Source organism: Psittacula echo (genome assembly GCF_963264785.1).
Source record: "Psittacula echo genome assembly, chromosome: 6".
NCBI lineage: Eukaryota > Metazoa > Chordata > Aves > Psittaciformes > Psittacidae > Psittacula > Psittacula echo.
Window position 1 is genome coordinate 29,049,359 of NC_137743.1, and position 18,380 is coordinate 29,067,738.

Genomic DNA, 18,380 nt, shown 5'->3' on the forward strand with positions numbered 1-18,380 from the left:
GCAAGTGCTCCACCAGCCATGGATGTTTCCAAGTCTTGATGGGAAAGAAAACACCAGCAGAAGGGCTTCATACAGAGGGCCAGGGCTAGGACAGGTTTGTCAGTGCCACATCTGGCTAAGGCCGTCCCTAAAACATTTATTGTAGAGTCCTGCAGGAAACATGCAGACATGAATCATGAGGAACCTTCTGCTTTTACCTGTTCCTCCATTTCTTATTCTGACCCCTGAATGGTACCAACAGAAGGTTGGAGGGGGGCTGTGCAGCCCTGGGGCTTTGGCTTAATAAAAACCTGGTGGGGAACCTGCAAGATAACAAAGCTTTTCATTGTTTACCCCACAGTTAGGAGTTACAGAAGAAAAAGCGTACAGGTGAAGTGAGAGACCAAAAGCGCACCGAGGCTACAAGTGAAACTGTAATGTGAATGGATCGAATTAGCAACTAGAAAAAACTGTTGTGGGAGGCAGATTTTAAGAAAATTGGAGATAGGTTCCAATGTGATACTTTTGGTTCTAATTGAGTGCAGAAGTGGCTTGATGCAAAACAAAACCTTTCAGAAACGACCTCCGTGTGTTATCGTGCAAGCTAACTGGGGAAAAAAATCCATCTTACTCACAGCAAGTTTGTTTTTACTGATCTTGTGCCTCTCAATTACTTTTTAATGGTCTGCATTGAAAGGAAATTCCTGTATGCACTCTTGAGAATATGAAAACACCCAAATGATAGCTCATGATTTACTAGGATTAAAGTATTATGTATGCAGGTGTAGCACGTTTCAGGTTATTAGTAAACCAATCTATTTTTTATGACATTATGGTGTAATTTTCTGTATGAAACTTCAATATAAGTCTTGAGCTGTATCGGAACATAAACTAAAATGTTCCTGACTCTGTCACTTTTCATAGTGCTTACTTTGATTAATAAATGCAACAAGAGCTATAACGTTCTTCAATATGAGGCTACAATCATCCTTCAGTCAAAACGTGTCCCTCAGCTTTTTATAACTTCTCACATCAATATGTAGGGCTTACGAAGGAGCAGCAGTAGGATTTCATTGGAACTGAGCACATATGCCTGAAAGGACCTGCGGAAGCCAATCTCCATGCCAAGGAGCTTGGTGTCATGTGCAGACAGGAAAGACACGTACAGCAGAACTGGATGCGGATTTGGCACCCTGAATTTCAGACAGATTTGATCTTACCTCACTGGGCACCTTACTCAGGCATACTGTTTTTCAAATGCACCCCAGGTTTGGGGTGGAGCTGTACTCTGACATGCAGGCTCCCATAGGGAGTTGAATTCCGGTAACAGACTTCAGCATTTCACTCAGTAACACAATTTTGTAACCACACACTCTTCAACTTATGACAGATATAATCCAAACTCAGGCCTCAGGATGCAGCTGGAGTGCAGGCAGGGAGGAAGGATGGATGCTGCAACTTCCCATCCCTGCACAAGCAGCTGAGTGCATTTTGCATTGCCCTTGGCCACCAACATCAGGAGGAAGCTCCTCCACCTTCCCTCTGACCTGTCCTGCCAGCACTGCTCAGGAGCCCCAGCACCACCATGCAGCAGCCACAGAGGGAAATAACTCACAGGTGTCTCAGGTTGGTCTGTTTTATTTCTGAATTACTCTTTACATTGTACAATATATAAAAATACAGAGTACCCCAAAAAATTCACAGTGTCTAAAGGCAGTGATTACAGTCTAGGTCACCTTTATACTAAAGTACCATCAAGTTCAATTGCATAGGAAGGGTGATGTGCCTTCACAACAGAGTTCAATAATACTCTCCAGGTTTTGCTGTTTTAGGGCAAGCATTCCGTGTTTGCATCATAATTTCCCATGATCCAGTATTGCATCTGTCACTCTCCTACCTCAACTACAAGCTAAATCCTGTCATTTCCATCATGCATACCATTCATCCTCCCTCAAGCGTTCTCTGTGAGAATGCTCCTGATTAACCGCATTGCTTTTAGGTACGCGCAGGTTTGGATTTCAGCTAGGGAGGGGTGTGTGGATGGAAACCACACTGGCATGCAGCTGCCTGGCTCTTCTGTTGTTTGACATTTTGTTACTAAAAAACATTTTTGCTTCGGTTATTAATGGCCCATCCATGTCGACCTCTGCTTGACTCCGTGGCACGCGAATGAACAACATTCCGCTGACGGAGGTTTCAGAACTAGAGTGCAGTGTTAATACTTTTCATGATCAGATTTGTTTAAAACCAAATGGGGGCTGGGAATTGCAGAAAGCCAAATGCTGCTCTTACAGCACTGAACCTTCTCACATAGAAATTCACAGCTAAGGCTGCAGGCAGAACAGGGAAAAAATCAAGTTTGAGACCCAAACTTGTGTCAAATGCTATTGAGCACTTACTTAATTTTGTGGCTCTCTAAATAAAGGGTTGTTGGTTTTGTTCCTCCAGCCAGGGGTAATGTAGATGCTAACATTTCACAAAGGGCCCAAAGGAGATATTTCCAACAGAACAGCTGAGACAGGGTAAGTACCACAAGGACCCAGCTCCAGAGGGGCTTCTGTCCAGTTCTGAAGGTTCTGGCAACCAAAATTTGTGGATTTTCCCACCTACCCCAAATGTATTCTTGAAGATGCTTGAAGTTTCCTCCTAACAAGCTTAAGGGGAAATTCACCTGTTCGAGTCTGGGCCCTGGTCATGAAGGCCTTAAACTGACCTGTGAGAAAAAAAGAAATCCTTCAAACCCAATTTACTGGGTATTTCTCTGTTACTCCAGACAGCTCCAAGGGGTGCTGTGCCCTGCCATGTGTGCAGCCTGGCTCATGGGAGATGACAGGGTGAGGAATAGATGCAGAGCTTTGGCCATGAATGCTGGACGCTCCAGAGACACCCATGGCACCAGGTACTTGACTGCCATGGCCTGGTGGCTTCTCTGGGCCCCTGTGAAAACAAAAAGCCATGGGTTTGCAGGGTTCCTTTTCCCTAAATTTGGTACTAAAGCCTCCTTGTGCGATTATAAAGCAAGGCTTATTATGCCGATCAATAACTGAGAAGGCAATTGCTATCTTCTTTAACATGGGAGTTGACATTTTCTCTGTTCTAATAGATGATGTCTTTTGGCTAATGGTACAATATTTGTTACTCCTACTTGCTATTTCAATTTTCTTTGCACAATTAGTCCCTACTTATAATTACAAAAACAATAGAGTGATGATACATGAGAGATATGGGAGGCTTCTTCAGAAAATATAAGCAGTAACAGGAATATTTTTCTTAATCATTCTTAACCAGAATGATTTAGGGGAGAATCAGCATTTCTAACTAGAAAAATCAATTTTTCTTTTCAATTAAAAAATTGTATTTCATTTACCTCAAAAGTGTTGGGGTTTTTTTTCAAAACTAAGGGGAAGGATGCTATATTTTTACAGGTTTTTTTCTTCATTTTGTCCCTGTGAATTTGAATACCAGCACTGCCTTTCTTATTCTAAGTTTCCTCTGCAGGCATTTTGTTAAATATATATATTGTGTGTGTATATATTATAAATATATACTGTATCTATCCACTGATAGATGTATACACTATTACAAAAAAAAGAGTAAGCTGTTACACAAACTTTACATTTACATTTTTTATATATATATATTTTTATATATATATAACTTTCCCCCACTATATTTGGTACAAAGAATAAATCAATCTCAGTGGACAGCAATTTTCTCTCCAGGTGGGCTTAACATAGGATTAACACTGGAGGTGTCAATTGTCTGCATCAGACATGAACTCCATTCCTATTCTGTTGATTTCAAACCAACCATCTCATTTTCCAAATGTAAGGCATTAGGAACAGTGGTGGTAAGACAATACAATTTCTTCTATGGTATCTGTACAGTTCATATGTTTAAGAGCAGCCTGGCTCATATGCTGAACATTCAAGTGCGCCTTTAGAGCAACAGCACCTCTTATACTGTGGTACCGTCATCAAGCGGTTTGGCACAAGTTATTTCTGGTGGGTGACAGCTGATGAAGTAAAGCCCAACAGCAGTGGCACAACACAGCCTGGATAAGGCCATAATGCACACCCCGTCTGGAGAGAGAAAGGCAGCCACTTCCATGGAAAAGGAAGAATGGCCTAATTAAAGATGTTTCCGCTACATACTTGGCTGTAAGATTTCGATCATATTTTACATAATGTATACCCGAATCCTATCCAAAGGGCTTGCAGAGAACCAGTGTCTCTAGACCAGCATAGGAACTGCCCAGGTTCCCCTTCTCTCTCTTAGAAGTGAAAGAAAAATTACAGAGAGAGCAAGATGAGTCTTTTGGAAGCAATGTTCCTGAACTAAATGCATTTCCAGTGCACTTTCAGGTGGCCTTACAAATACGAAATTTTAGCAACTTTAACATCCAGCTGCAGGAGCAATTCAAGATGCTACAGATATTACGGACCTGATGATCAAGGTGCTGAATTACCTGGATGCAAGAATATCACTGTACCTGGTGTCATCAACCTGCCACGCATTAGACAGCTCATAAAAAATGCAACCCTCACACCGCACTGACATTGTCCTGAAAGAACTCACACTCATGCAAATAGTGAGTAATATGTGTTCTATTTTTTTTATTGTGCTCTCTTTCCTCTCTCCTGGATTCTACTTTCTGCTCAAATGGAGTCTACAGACCCTTGCTGTGATTGCCAATTACATCAGAAAAGGCTGAATCCATTTGGATGGCTGGTTAGAAGAAATGGCTTGATGAAACTATAACCACAGGCACCACTCTCAAAGCATCTGCCCTTCAATAGCCTACAAAATACACCCCTCCTGAGCACAATGGAAGTAATGACCTATCTTGGTGAGCTGAACATTTAAATAAATTCAGCTGCTACGTGGCACGTTGGGGAAAAAAAAATCAGTTTACATCATGTTATTCTGTGAAGCTGAAAATGGAAAAATGTTGAAGGAGGAGGGGGGAGAAAAAGAAAGGAAAATAGAAAATTATAATGATTGCAAAGTTTGATTTGCTCCCATCCCCCCAAACTCCTGCTGCATTTCTGCCGTGTACATAGTGATTGCAGAATGTATCAATACAAGGAATCTTCTGAGGGGGAAGCTTGGAGATGGCTTTGATTTCACAACGGCTAGAGTAATCTTGGGAGCCAATGTTTTTTTCTGAATCACATAAATTAAAGCTGGGAAAATCCCATCCTGATAGTCAAATGTAATAATTTTCAACCCCTGGGCTAAATACTTGTTAGAACTACTTTAAGTCTGGATTTTCTGAGTTTCTGAGGGGCTATGGAAATCAGCAAGGCAGGTGATTACGGCATGAGGCACAAAGGCATTACTCCTCAAATGGGATTTAGGAGCCTGGGAAGAGCCTCCCCCCACGTGCTGGCACTTGCTACTAGTGCTTTCCTTCTGCCCTGGTGATCCTGCTTCACTCCCACAGCTCCCATCGCAGCCATGCTGGCAGGGGAGTTAGGGCCACTGTGCCTACTTTGGAGGGCTGCAACAGGCTGCTTCAGGAGCTTCAGGCTGCAGCAGGAGCTTCAAGGTCTGCATCAGCTCCTGACCCCACTGCTTCAAATGTGAGTGCATCTATTTAAGGGCACCTCTCTCTCAATTCCTCTGTTCTCCCTATTTCACCCAGTGAATAGAGCAGAAGCAGGATGAGCTGCTAAATTAGAAAAACAACTGCTGAAAATGACGGGCACCACTGAGCCTAAGGTGTCCCCACAGCAGTGCTAATGACCTCACTTTACTACAAATATCCCTACAGTCTTCAATCACTGCAAACTGAAGTTGGACAAAGTAATTTAAAACTGGGAGGCCTCTTTATTCTTGCCTTCTGGTCAAACCACCATAATACAGGCTTACATAACTGTGTTGGCTTTTCCTTGCAGGAAAAGCAATATACTTGTCACTAGCAACACAGTCTTTCTTCATTTCCTACTGGCTGCCTACATGAAAGAGCTGAGTACACAGCCCAAGCTGAGCTTCCAAACAAACAACTGCAAAGGAATAGCACTGAGAAACGATCAGTGCCAGCTTACAGTGAAATCTGAAATAAAGCGAAGCCAAACGGGACTGCTAGGCACATGGCAGAGTCAATGGCCACGTATGAGCATGGCAATTGCTCGAGTACGATGCACACAACAAAGCCAACCTCGGGACCACATGGAGCTCATGCGTGTTTCAGGGTGTACTTTTATCTCATGCTCAGTATTGCGACATTCTAAAATCCTTAGCATCAGTAGTTCATTATAAATATTTAGAAACACTGAATGATAACAGTGGTGAACTTGTCAACGTTGCTAACACATTGGATGTAATAGTACATTAAGCACCAGCAATAAGTTTCCTTTTTGCCAAACAAACAATTATGTCAGACAAACATCTGGTTGTAGACAACATGGCTTCTGCATCAAACTAATACAGTTCTTGTAGACACAGTCACACACATACACAAAATTACATTTCAAGGCTGGATATACTGTTTAATAATGCTACTGCCCCAATTTACTTTAATAGCTGCAGCAGCATTTGTTCATTGGGTTGTTTTTGTTCAGAAAAATTAAAGAGATATTGGCAAACAACGCACATTACTCAGCTGTGTTACCATTTCATAGAGTACTGACTGGAAGACACTGTAAGAATGTGCAGCAGACTTTCTGGGTCATGTCAGACTATGGAAACATTCCATACAAAAATACCCTCCCTCTGAAAAGTCAGAATTATTCACTCTTTGAAAGTAAATGAACTAAAAACCAACAGCAAAACAAGAGGAAAAAAACAGCCCAAAGCACAGTGATTTCCCACAAGAAGAGCATGGCCTCTAAAGTTGCCTTTCCTGGCAGACGCAATCAGGATCAAAGCTAGAACAAAAAGAGTTAACATTGTCTCAGGAAAAAAGAAAAAAAGAGAAAGAAAAAAGTCCATGGCTCTTGCACAGCAATCATCACATCTTTTCTTTTTTTTTTTCCAGTGATACGAACATCTTTGTTTGTTAGGCACTCCAAGTTCACATCTCCGATGTTATTCCAACATTTACTTCTCTCAGTGTCTCACTGCCTGTATAATTTTCTTTCAATTAAGACTGGAAACGTTCTGGAAAGCTTCTTTGGGTAATGCACTTTGTTTGTGTGTTGTTTCTCATCAGCTGAACTGCATATTACCAAAGAAGGCTGCAAAAAGTATTTCCTGTAATATGAAAAGATTCTGTTGGCATACAGGGAACACTGCCCTAGAAAGTCCCTTGGTTTTGTTTGTTTGTTTTTCCAGAAACATAAAAAAATGAAAAATTAAAAAAGGAAAAGAAAAAGAAAAAAGTTGTTGGCACGATGGAGTCCCGCTCAGCCTGTCTCATGAGCTGTGTGTCATCCAGCGCACCATTGCTACCCTGTCTCAGGAAGGATGCGCCTCACCAGACAGACACTCCCGCTCCAGGAGGCCACCTCTTGCCTTGCTTAGTGTGCACCCACATATTGTGTGCTGCTGTATGGCGGCCATTGAGCCCAGCACACAGCCACCTCCTTGTGACAACACAAACTGGCATTGGAAAACAACGCTGATGTTCCAGCCATAAACAGTTGCAGTAGTAAGAGCCATCTCCAGCCAAATAGCCACAAAAGCACTGCAGAATGGTCCGTATGTGTTTTTGTCCTTGTAAGCAGATGTGCTGTTTACAAGAAATACAATTAACCAAAGGAAAAAAAAAGACCCTACTGTACAATATTTACATCTAGAGGCTGAGCCAGTATTTGGTCCATAAAATCAATTTAAAAAAAATTCATATAGGAAGTTATCCAGTCCTGTAGGATCTGTCCATCATCAGCTGTTGGTAAAGGTCCTTCCAGGGGAGGCCTCAGGCCTGTAGTCATATTTATTGAGTGTACTGGGATAATAGGTTGTTGTATACACATTGGTTTGCTGCAATGGGTAGAAGTTGGTCCTGTCATCTGGTATCAAGTTGTTCTTGTTAAGTGTCTGTAAAAGAGAAGAGGACATGACAGGGATGGTAATGGTGCCATATAATTACTCTTTACTACCTGCAGACACCTCCCTCTCACCTGCCTTTTCCATCAAGGTCTCAGTTGCAGCCACCACTGCCTTCCCTCCAGCTGGGAGAGTAAGACAGTACATCATACTCACTATGGGGCTAGTCTGCGGGGGACCACAGCTCCTGCCAGGTCTCCTTTGGTGGACCTGTGCTTAGCTACTGCTAGGGCCAGAACCCAGAGCCTTCTCCAGAGACCTGGAGTCTCCTGGTAGATGGCACGTTGTCTGAACATCATTGTCACACAAAACCATGCTGGGCCTACACAAAAGTTGGTGATAAATGGCAGCGCTCAATCTAATCTTTTCCAAAATGCTCATGTTACAGACTGCAGCTCCCTCTCAAACCAGTTGCCAAACGGCAGCTTTTTCTCTTTGGAAGAGCAGGTGTGCATTTACCTGATCTCCATCTCCATTGGTAGATATCCAGGTTTGGACCCCCCGATATTAAGTGTGTCACTTCTGTAAGCTACAGTATAAGTAACAAATCATGGTCACTTTTGGAAAAACTAAAATGACTTAAAATAATCAACAACCATGTAACAATTTTTGGCAATAATAACATAAAATTGAGAACCACAAATGCCCCTTTTACCATAAAAATTTAGAAATGGGTTTTTTTATCCCTCCCCTTTTCCCCCCTCCTTCTTTGCTTTTCGCAAGAATTAATATTACTCTTCCCACTAGCAAGCAGGTGTCCCCTTTCATCAGATTAAAGCCTGTTGCTATGCCAGCTGTTACCTATGTACAAGGATAAAATCCCATTTGGGTGTGTGTGCAATAATTTTATGGGACTTTCTCCTGCATCTTTACAGTCATTTGATTTCTGTGAATTTGGCTGAGGAACTTTTATGACAGTTTTTTCAACTAACCCCTAACTTAAATCTCTTATACATATCTCTGGCCTATGTTGCTCCTACGTGCACCTTTAATGGTTGTTATGCAGGGAACTCACTCCTTTGATCTGGGAGTCGACAGTAGTGTGTTTGCTACAGCAGCCTCCTGATCAGAACACAGCACATTTAAGGAAGGTATGAGCATCTCTCCTGTCTGGAGCAGAGAGATGGAGAGGTCTAATGAGGTAACTAGCCCTGGGACTTAATGGTTGTTCTGCCACAACCCAGTGCTGCTGGGGGAGCCACTTTAGCTCGGTTCCCCCTTGAGACAAACACCTCATACCTGACCCAGCTCAGGGCAAAATGAAAATTAATTAACTAATGCTTATCCATGAAATACCCACCTCCACTGGCTTTACTTGACCCATGTAACTTCAGCCCCCTACACTTTAGGCATTGTGGCTCCATCGATAAAAATTTCTTTCTGGAGAAGCCCCTGTTTCCCCCCAGTGCTGGCAGCACTGGGGCAAAGTGCCAACAGTGGGTGCTTAACTCTCAGGAGACTAGAGTTAGCGGGGTCTCACCCTGTGTACATCCCCGTTGCACAGTCAGGGTGTAGCCACTGACTACTGACTGCTGAAATGATGAGAGCTATCCCTAGGCTCAAAGAGAAGACCACAGCCAGTACATTTATCTCCCAAATTCTTGTAATTGAATAATTTTACTGCATGGGGAAGGGAAGAGGAAGAGGAAAAAAGAAAATGCTTTCTTCAAATCCGATAGCAGACTGATAGCTACAGCTACCCTGGGAGATGCAACTCTCAGTTTCATACAAGATGTTAGGAGGAAAGGCTTTCTTGTAGCAAAAGGACCCTGGCAAAGAAATTTGCTGATTGCTGAACTACCAAATAACTTTTTTGGAAATGGGTACTACCTGAAACATCTCAAACAAAAACTGGAGGAAACCCAGCCTCCTCCTGGTCTCACTGCAATCTCTCTCAGCCTGTAGTCTCCAAAATAAGCTCACAGTGTATCACTTGTAGGAAGCAAGGAGGAAATTGTACAGGCATGCTCAGACTGACAAATATTTCCAAGGAATGAGAATTTGTGCCTTTCAATATGAAAGGAAGAACAGAAGTGTCATGCTTTTCTCCCAGTCACCCAAAGAAATACTAAAATAGTGTGGGCAACAGTCTGCTGCTTTGTGCTGGAGGCTGGGAAACAAGGAAGCCAGGCTCAGTCCTCCGCTGTTTGCTATGCTTCCTTGGGAAATCCAATCAACTGCTCTGTGCCCCAGTGTCTTCTGATCCAGCTTGGTAAAAGCATTTGAGATCCTGTGATCCTCTGTAAAAATGCACTTTGCTATGTGCTGCCACTGAGTACCTGGGGAACTCTGGCAAACATCACAGTGACTGCTGTTTCCTCTCATGTCTCTAGCCTAGGATATCCACTGCAGTCAATGTAACCTCATGGCAACGGTCCAGCACCGCAAGACAAAAAGGCTGATGCCCACTGCTGCAATACCTGGACTCTCCTGAAGGTGGTCCAGTGTCCAAGCCTTATCTGGGTCACTTTTTGGGACGGTTAAGATTCATAACATGCCAAGATTACCACCTCTCAATTTTGGTAACATCAAAATCCTGACCTAGGATTAGGAACATCTTGATCTGAGGACAAAGACCTCAGGACTGTACATTTTTTGTCTTTCAGTTGTAAAATCTGTATGTTTCAACATATCCCATGGTGTTTAAAACTAGCCCTTTACAGCAGACTTAGCATTTAATTAAAACGATTTGCATTTTTTCCTTTCTCTCTTGTCTTACTTTCATATAACATTTAATTAAGAAAAAACCCACAACTGCTCCTTTATTCTTTTCGGTTTTATTTTTGATGGAGGGCTTATATCTTAGGGAAATACCTCATGAAAATGGTTTAGCAGAATTTATAATGCAATTAGCTGCACAGAATTTATCTCCAGAAATGCTGCCATGGCAGTACCATCCTAAATCAGCATGATCAATGTGCACTGCCTTAACATTTCCCCACACAAACTTATTGCCTGTCTCATTTTAATAAATAGATTATTAGGTTCTTTGGCACTAGAAATTGGTTGATATTTTGAAGAACGGAAATGAAGCAGCAGTGAATTTTAGAGATGTACACAGGCAGTCATGCATGCACTGCAGGAGAAGAGGTTAAATCTCTCTGGGTGGGCTACTGTGCTCTTTTACTCATCTCTTTAATGCTTGCTCTCATCTGCAATTCTTTGCTGTGACAGAGATGGTCAATGACTTTCCCTTTGGAAGACGTTCCCCAAGAGCTATATGGGTTATGCTGTCAGGATCAGATCCTCCTGACAACTTGAACTCACTGGAATTATTGTGGGGATGAAAACAGCGTGCTGTGCCCATAGGCATTCCCACCAATATTTATCACTCCCAATGGGAGAAACTGAGAGTCATCACTACCACACAATTACAGTTGATCACAAAAACACAGCCCAGCTCCTACAGGTGCCTCTTCAGCTACCTCTGAACCAAGTCCCCAGCACTACAGTGGCCAAGAAATGGTTGCTGAAGACAATGCCCAATTAGTCCTCTAAGAAGGGAGAATCTTTCTGTGCTTTTGCAGAGACTTATCTATGGCTGCAGTAACTAAGGTGACTAAAGCAGCCCAGTGAGTGTTAGAGCTCAGGCTGTACTCACTAGAGGACTCAGAGAAGGAAGACTTGCTTTTGCTGCCTGAGCTCTTCTGGACTGCACCCTGCAGGGAGACATGTCAGTCACCTCAGCACCCACCAGACCCTACTGATGACACCTTTCCTGACACTCAGCCTGCATTTTCCCCTTCTTGCTGTCTTCTCCCTTCCATATCAAACACTAACACCTCCCCTTGCCACCAGATTAGATCTGATTGCTTAGTAAGCCAAAAGCCTGACCAAAGCTTATTCCTGAAACATCACTTGGTGCATAATCTCTGTGCCATACCCAGGATGTATTTCGAACACTGAGGGAAACATATTTCAGGCCCTCATTTTGGTCCTCTGACGTGAGAGGAAAGAAACTTCTGGTAGTTGTGCAAGTATAATATTCCTCATAAAAAGTGAGGTCAGACCCTGAGCTAATATGAAAACCTGTGAGATGTGCTTAGAAAAAGTGCTCCATTCCACCAGTAACTAGAAACTCAACATGCATCAATCAGAGAGTTTTACCCACTTCCTTCCTTCCAGTATGAGCCATGCCATCCTAGCATATTTGACATCATTTGTTCCTTCTGTATTGTTCACTACTAACCTCAATTCAAGAACCTATTCGCTGAAAGTAAGCCACCGGCATGCACTAACCCAGCCAAGTGGATCACTCAAAAGCAGACACACCTTCAGCTGCTTTCTGTAAAAGACCCTTTATTATGCTGTGTTGGCATATGACTAATAAAAAATTCTCTGACCCAGAAACTCTGCTTTGCCAAGCAGGGGTGTTTTTAGATGGACTAAGATGAATATGGTTTTAAGAGAATGTAAAACAGGATCAGCTTTCTCCATTTTGTGTGATCTGTCAAATAGTTAAAAGGTCCAATATTGTTGCTGGTAAATTGCATGTCTATGCCAAGCACAACAGGATCCTGAGTATCTAAATGTTTACAGAAATAGGTAAACAATTTATTATCACTCTTACCATTGTATTAGTAATTAGCTACAACTGGAAGAGTCTGAGGAAAAAGTGTATAGATATTTCCCCTTGTGTGCTCCTCTGCCCCCTGGCATTCATACTAGAGGCAAAATATGGACATGCACTCCTAGGCTGTTTCTCCCAAGGTAGAGCCAAGTGTTGGATGTGTTAAACATGACTGTATTGTGCCATGTGCATACATTTACTTTTGCTCAGCCTTCTCCATTGATATTTTTAGCCTAAGTCATCATTCAGATTTTCCGTTTGTTACTTTTTCTCCAGCACTGCCTTGCTACTACTCCCCCAAATTCTGCCTCTGCTCCAAATTAGTAAGTCATAATCCACTGACCTACTTGCTTACATAACCCCAGATGAATCAAAACATCTTTATGCATAACAGTATAGGACTTTCAGAACTAGTCCCATCCTACAGCTGCATGTACAAGCTGTATAAACATTTCTTACACACATAAACAGATCAAGCGTTTCAGCTTTCAAAAAACAGCCACAAAAATTTCAAAATCTATTTAGAAAGATGAGCATCTCACCACCCCTGGTTAAAAGGAATTCCATATAGTTTTTGAGAAGTTGAAGTGAAAAGGATGCTTCTAAAAGCATCTGATACACATACAACTAATACCAAAAGATCATATTTGAAAAGTCATGGCAGCCAGGTGAAGTTCCTGACTAAAGGAAAAAGGGAAATACAACCCCCATTTTCAAGAAGGGGAAAATGGAAGATCTGGGCAACTACAGACCACCTCTATGCCTGTTAGGGTCACAGAGCAGGTTCTCGTGGCAACCATGCTAAGGCACATGAAAAACAAGGTGGCTGGTGACAGCCAGCATGGCTTCACTAAGGGCAAATCATGCCTGACCAGTTTGGTGACCTTCTATGATGGGGCTACAGAACTGATGGATAGAGGGAAAGCAGTCGATGTCATCTACCTGGACTTGTGCAAAGTGTTCAACACTGTTCTACACAATGTCCTTGTCTCTAAACTGGAGAGACATCAATTTGATAGACGTACCACTTCGTGGATAAAGAACTGGCTGGTCGGCTGCAAGCAAAGAGTTGTGGTCAACGGCTCAGTGTTCAATTGGAGACCAGGAATAACTGATACCCCTCAGGGGTCAGTATTGGGACCGGTCTTGTTCAACATCTTTGTCGGTGACACGTACAGTGGGATTGAGTGCGCCTTCAGTCAGTTTGCCGATGACACCAAGCTGTGTGGTTCGGTTGATACGCCGGAGGGAAGGGATACCATCCAGAGGGACCTTGACATGCTTGTGAGGTGGGCTGATGCCAACCTGATGAAGTTTAACCATGCCAAGTGCAAGGTCCTTCACCTGGGTCGGAGCAATCCCAGGCACAGCTACAGGTTGGACAGAGAAGAGATTCAGAGCAGCCCTGCGGAGAAGGACTTGGGGGTGTTGGTTGATGGGAAACTTAACATGAGCCGGCTTCAGTGTGCGCTCGCAGCCCAGAAAGCCAACTGTATCCTGGGCTTCATCAAAAGAAGCATGACCAGCAGGTCGAAGGAGGTGATCCTGCCCCTCTACTCTACTCTTGCGAGACCTCACTTGGAGTATTGTGTGCAGTTCTGGTGTCCTCAACAGAAAAAGGACATGGAACTTTTGGAACAAGTCCAGAGGAGGGCCACGAGGATGATCAGGGGACTGGAGCACCTCCCGTATGAAGATAGGCTGAGGAAGTTGGGGCTGTTCAGCCTGGAGAAGAGAAGGCTGCATGGAGATCTCATAGCAGCCTTCCAGTATCTGAAGGGGACCTACAAGGATGCTGGACTCTTCATTAGGGACAGTAGTGACAAGACATGGGGTAATGGGTTCAAACTTAAATGGGGAAAGTTCAGGTTAGATATAAGGAAGAAGTTCTTTACTGTGAGGGTGGTGAGGCACCAGAATGGGTCGCCCAAGGAAGCGGTAAATGCTCCTTCCCTGGCAGTGTCCAAGGCCAGGTTGGATGAGGCCTTGGGCGACATGGTCTAGTGTGAGGCGTCTCTGTCCATGGAAGGGGGATTGGAACTGGATGATCTTAAGGCTCTTTCCAACCTTAACTATTCTATGATTCTATGAAGAGCCATCAAGTAGTTCGCACAGGCTGACATGCAGTGGCAAGATTTTCTTAATCTTCTCATTCAACTTTATGGAGTTCAGCATTCTCTTTCAGCTCCAGATCTTCTTTTCTATTCTGGCACTGGCATGGGGAAAGAGTCAGCAAGTTTCCCAAGAGTTTTGTAGGTTAATCTTTACCAGCTATGCAGTACGACTGTTGCCGTGAAGTCAGTGAGCAAGGACGATTTCCCTCAACCTCATGGTTTCTCCACTGTTTCTCTGCCAACAGATGTAATTTCAGTTCTATCACCTCTTACCATGACATTTGCCTCTTTGAAAAGGTAAAAGGAACAAAGGAAAAATTGAGTGACCTTCCTGGGCAACTTCAAACCACTCTGTCTAGCATTTGTTTAAGTTATCATCACATTAACGTCCTAAGAGGCTGAACAGTGCAGTGCACATATTTCCAATGAGCAGGACTCATCAGAGATGTGTCGGCTGTGCCAGAACTGCACAATAGCACTTTCCCATCTTGCAAGATTGTAATGTTGTAATGTCCCAGTGCACTACAAAGAAAAACTTGTCCTTTCCTTGATCACAAATTGAGCACAGGCACTATGGAACTGATGGAAACAACTCCAATCCCCGCTACAGGCAACAGTCTAAAATAGGGTCCAGGTAGCAGACAGCAACTCTGCTCATTCCTCCTAGCAATATCCAAATGAAGCCCATGTGCATCCTACATCCTGGCTCTGCACAAATCAAGGCCAACATTCCCACTGAACTCAGTCTCATAATTAGCCCTAAAAAAATTGAGGTAACGTTTCCAATTTTCCTTAGAACGGCATCTAACAGACTTCCTGTAGCAACAGTGGGATGGCCATTACTCCCCCTTATTCCCCAGGAGAATGGAGGGAAAAGGGAACTGTGAAATGATGTAATGAAGCTAAGAGCCAACATTTAGGTTCTTTTGTGCTCCTTTTAAGTTGTTTGCTTCTTGCAGCGAAATCAGATGGAGCAAAATGCCTTTTCAATGCAGATCAGCTGTTTTATGGTGTTAGCCATGCCTTCTTGCTAAATGATGTTACTTCCTGTGTTCTAGGAACATTAGTCAAATGACTTGGGGTTGTGGAAATATGTTAATATTATGAAACTTTCTCCACAGCTTGTACATCTCTGGAAGAACCAAGACAGAGATTTCAGAATTATACAAACCAATAAATTGGGAAATAATTTGCATAATAATTACATTTCAACAAAACAAACCATACAACTAAAATAACCTCTTTTGGCAATAATTGACACTAAGAAAGTAAATGATGTCTGACCCACCCACATGCTCCCTTTTTTCTGATCAACTAGATGCCGCAGCACTGCTGTGCCTCTCAAGTTATGCATTACAATGATTCTGGAAAGACAGAAAGTTGCCAGAAAGACCTTATGAGACCCATGTATTTACCATAAGCTAAGAGTGATTTTTAAGAATTTACTGACTCTTCTTTCTGATATTTCCCAAAGATTTGCTTAGTGTCTTACACTAAACAAACTATCTCGTCTGATGCTCTTATAAAATCTCTTGAGCTCTGCCTACGCTGAAGTCAAAGGTAGCAGTGGCCAGGGCTCAGGTATTGAGTGTTTTCTGATGAATTCAATAAGGCTGTTTGTTTGCAGGATTTACAGTGAAGTGTAGATGTACAGATGAGGAACCTAATTTCTACAGAAGGTTTTTCCTCTAAAAGAGATACAAAATATCCCACTGGGACACTAAAGTTATGATTGCATGTGATTTTTGGATGGAAGCTTACCATATTTTTAGACTGGAAATTCTTTGTTCACTGCTATTGGTAAATAAATTAAACAACCCCCAAATGACGGCAGCATCTGTAGATGTGCTCAGGCTGACAATGGAACTAACATTCAATTATAAGAAAATGAATAGCTACAGTTTTCTATAGCTGTTTGAAAATAGCTATTTTATCCTTATACTTAGGAGGGAGTGAGGTTATATTACTGCCATTTTAAACTTATAAAAACCTTCAGAGTTGGCAACATAAAGGACCATTGTGAAAAGATGCTTTCATATATCTCTGACTTTAAGCACGTAAGTAAGATGACAAACTGCATGTAATAGTAAAGCAAACTGAAGTGAGTTCCTGCTTAGAGCTAAATCCAGGTTTAAGTATTTTTCTGAACTGTAAACTGAAGTCCAAGGAGTTGATGGAAATCTTCCCACTGGCAAGTGCAGGTGTCTAGCCTGAAGCTTGCTATTTATCCCTGGCTTGCCAGTAATTTGGTAGTGGCAACACTCATGACATGGCTCCAGACACAAAAGAAATTCAGGGCTGCCTCAATTTGCTTCCCAATATAGCTGGTGCACAGGATACAGCAGACATGATCTCAGCTGCGTGGGAAGGTGTAAACTGTTTCCTTGCTGCACTACTATGCCTTGCTGTATGCCCTTCCTGGGTGCCTCACATATACAATAGTGTTACTAAAGAGGCTCATCACTTCAGCTACAGCACACATCCTTGCACATACTCTAGTACACAGAGTAACTCACCAAAGGTATAACCACTACCTTCTAAAACTAAGTTTAATAGAATCATAGGCTCATATAATAGCAGGTTGGAAGGGACCTCAAAGACCATCTGGTCCATACTTTCTAGGCAAAGCATGACCTAGACTAGGTGTCCTAGGACCCTGCCCAGCCAAATCTTAAAAGTGTTCAGGGTTGGGGAATCTACCACTCTGCTGGGGAGATTATTGCAATGGCTCACTGTTCTCTTTGTGAAAAATTTTCCTCTTCTGTCCAGTCAGAATCTCCCCAGCAGTAACTTGTGACCATTACCCCTCATCTTTTCCATGTGTCTCCTTATAAAAAGGGAGTCTCCATCTTCTTTGTAGCCACCCTTTAAATACTGCAATATGGTGATAAGGTCTTCCCTGAGTCTTCTTTTCTCAAGGCTGAACAAGCCCAGCTCTCTCAGCCTTTTCTCATTCAGCAGGCTTTCCAGTCATTTGATTGTCTTTGTGGCCCTTCTCTGGACCCTCTCCAGCCACATTTTTTGTATAGTGGGAACTAAAACTGAGCACAGTATTCCAGGTGTGGCCTGACAAGCACTGAGTAGAGTGGGATAAATAGTCCACATTGGGTGGAGATGATCATCTAGAGCAACTGGGCTATACTGGCCTTCAGCTGATGGCAACTAGTAAGGTCACAGTGATTGTCTGTAGGTCTGTCTGGGGAAGGTAGTTCTCACTGCCTCACTGCAGCTACATTGGAGTGAGCAGCCCTGAGTTTTCAGATGGTCTCAGAGCAGCTTATTCTGGTGAATTACTAATGCAAATCATGCAGCCTGGTGCCAGTCCACAGAGCTACACTTAGACTGAGAATTGCAAAGGTGGAACTGCAGTGGTGAAAAAAAAAAAACAAAAAAAAACAAAAGAAAAGAGTAAAACTAGAAATAAAAGTAAAAACAGGGCCTAATTTGCCATCTGCTAATTCCATTCAGTCTCTTATAGTCGTACTGCTTTCCAAATATCTCTCACCCTCTAAATAGATGCTTTTTGATTATTTTCCTCAAGATTGCTTTGTTTTCTCACCATGTTGCGTCTCACCTTGCTATTTCCTCCCTACATTTATAACCTCCTCAGGTCATTTTCCATTATTTCTATACCAGTGACTGGTTTTTTGACACATCTCCCACTTTAATATCTTCTGCTGGTTTAATTAACACACTGACTGCACCCTCTCCAAGGTCATTAATGA

At 42.7% G+C, this 18,380-nt stretch overlaps 1 protein-coding gene across 1 annotated transcript in view; it reads right to left on the reverse strand.

Annotated features, from left to right (window-relative positions):
- Positions 1 to 7,806: 7,806 nt before the first annotated feature.
- SEMA5B (semaphorin 5B) overlaps positions 7,807 to 18,380 on the reverse strand; it is a gene marked incomplete at both ends in the record, with an annotated part of 136,047 nt that continues 125,473 nt past the window's right edge. Inside the window, one exon of the mRNA XM_080621298.1 lies at positions 7,807 to 7,962. Coding sequence (XP_080477424.1) covers positions 7,807 to 7,962 — 156 coding nt within the window. The remainder of the gene's footprint in view (positions 7,963 to 18,380) is intronic.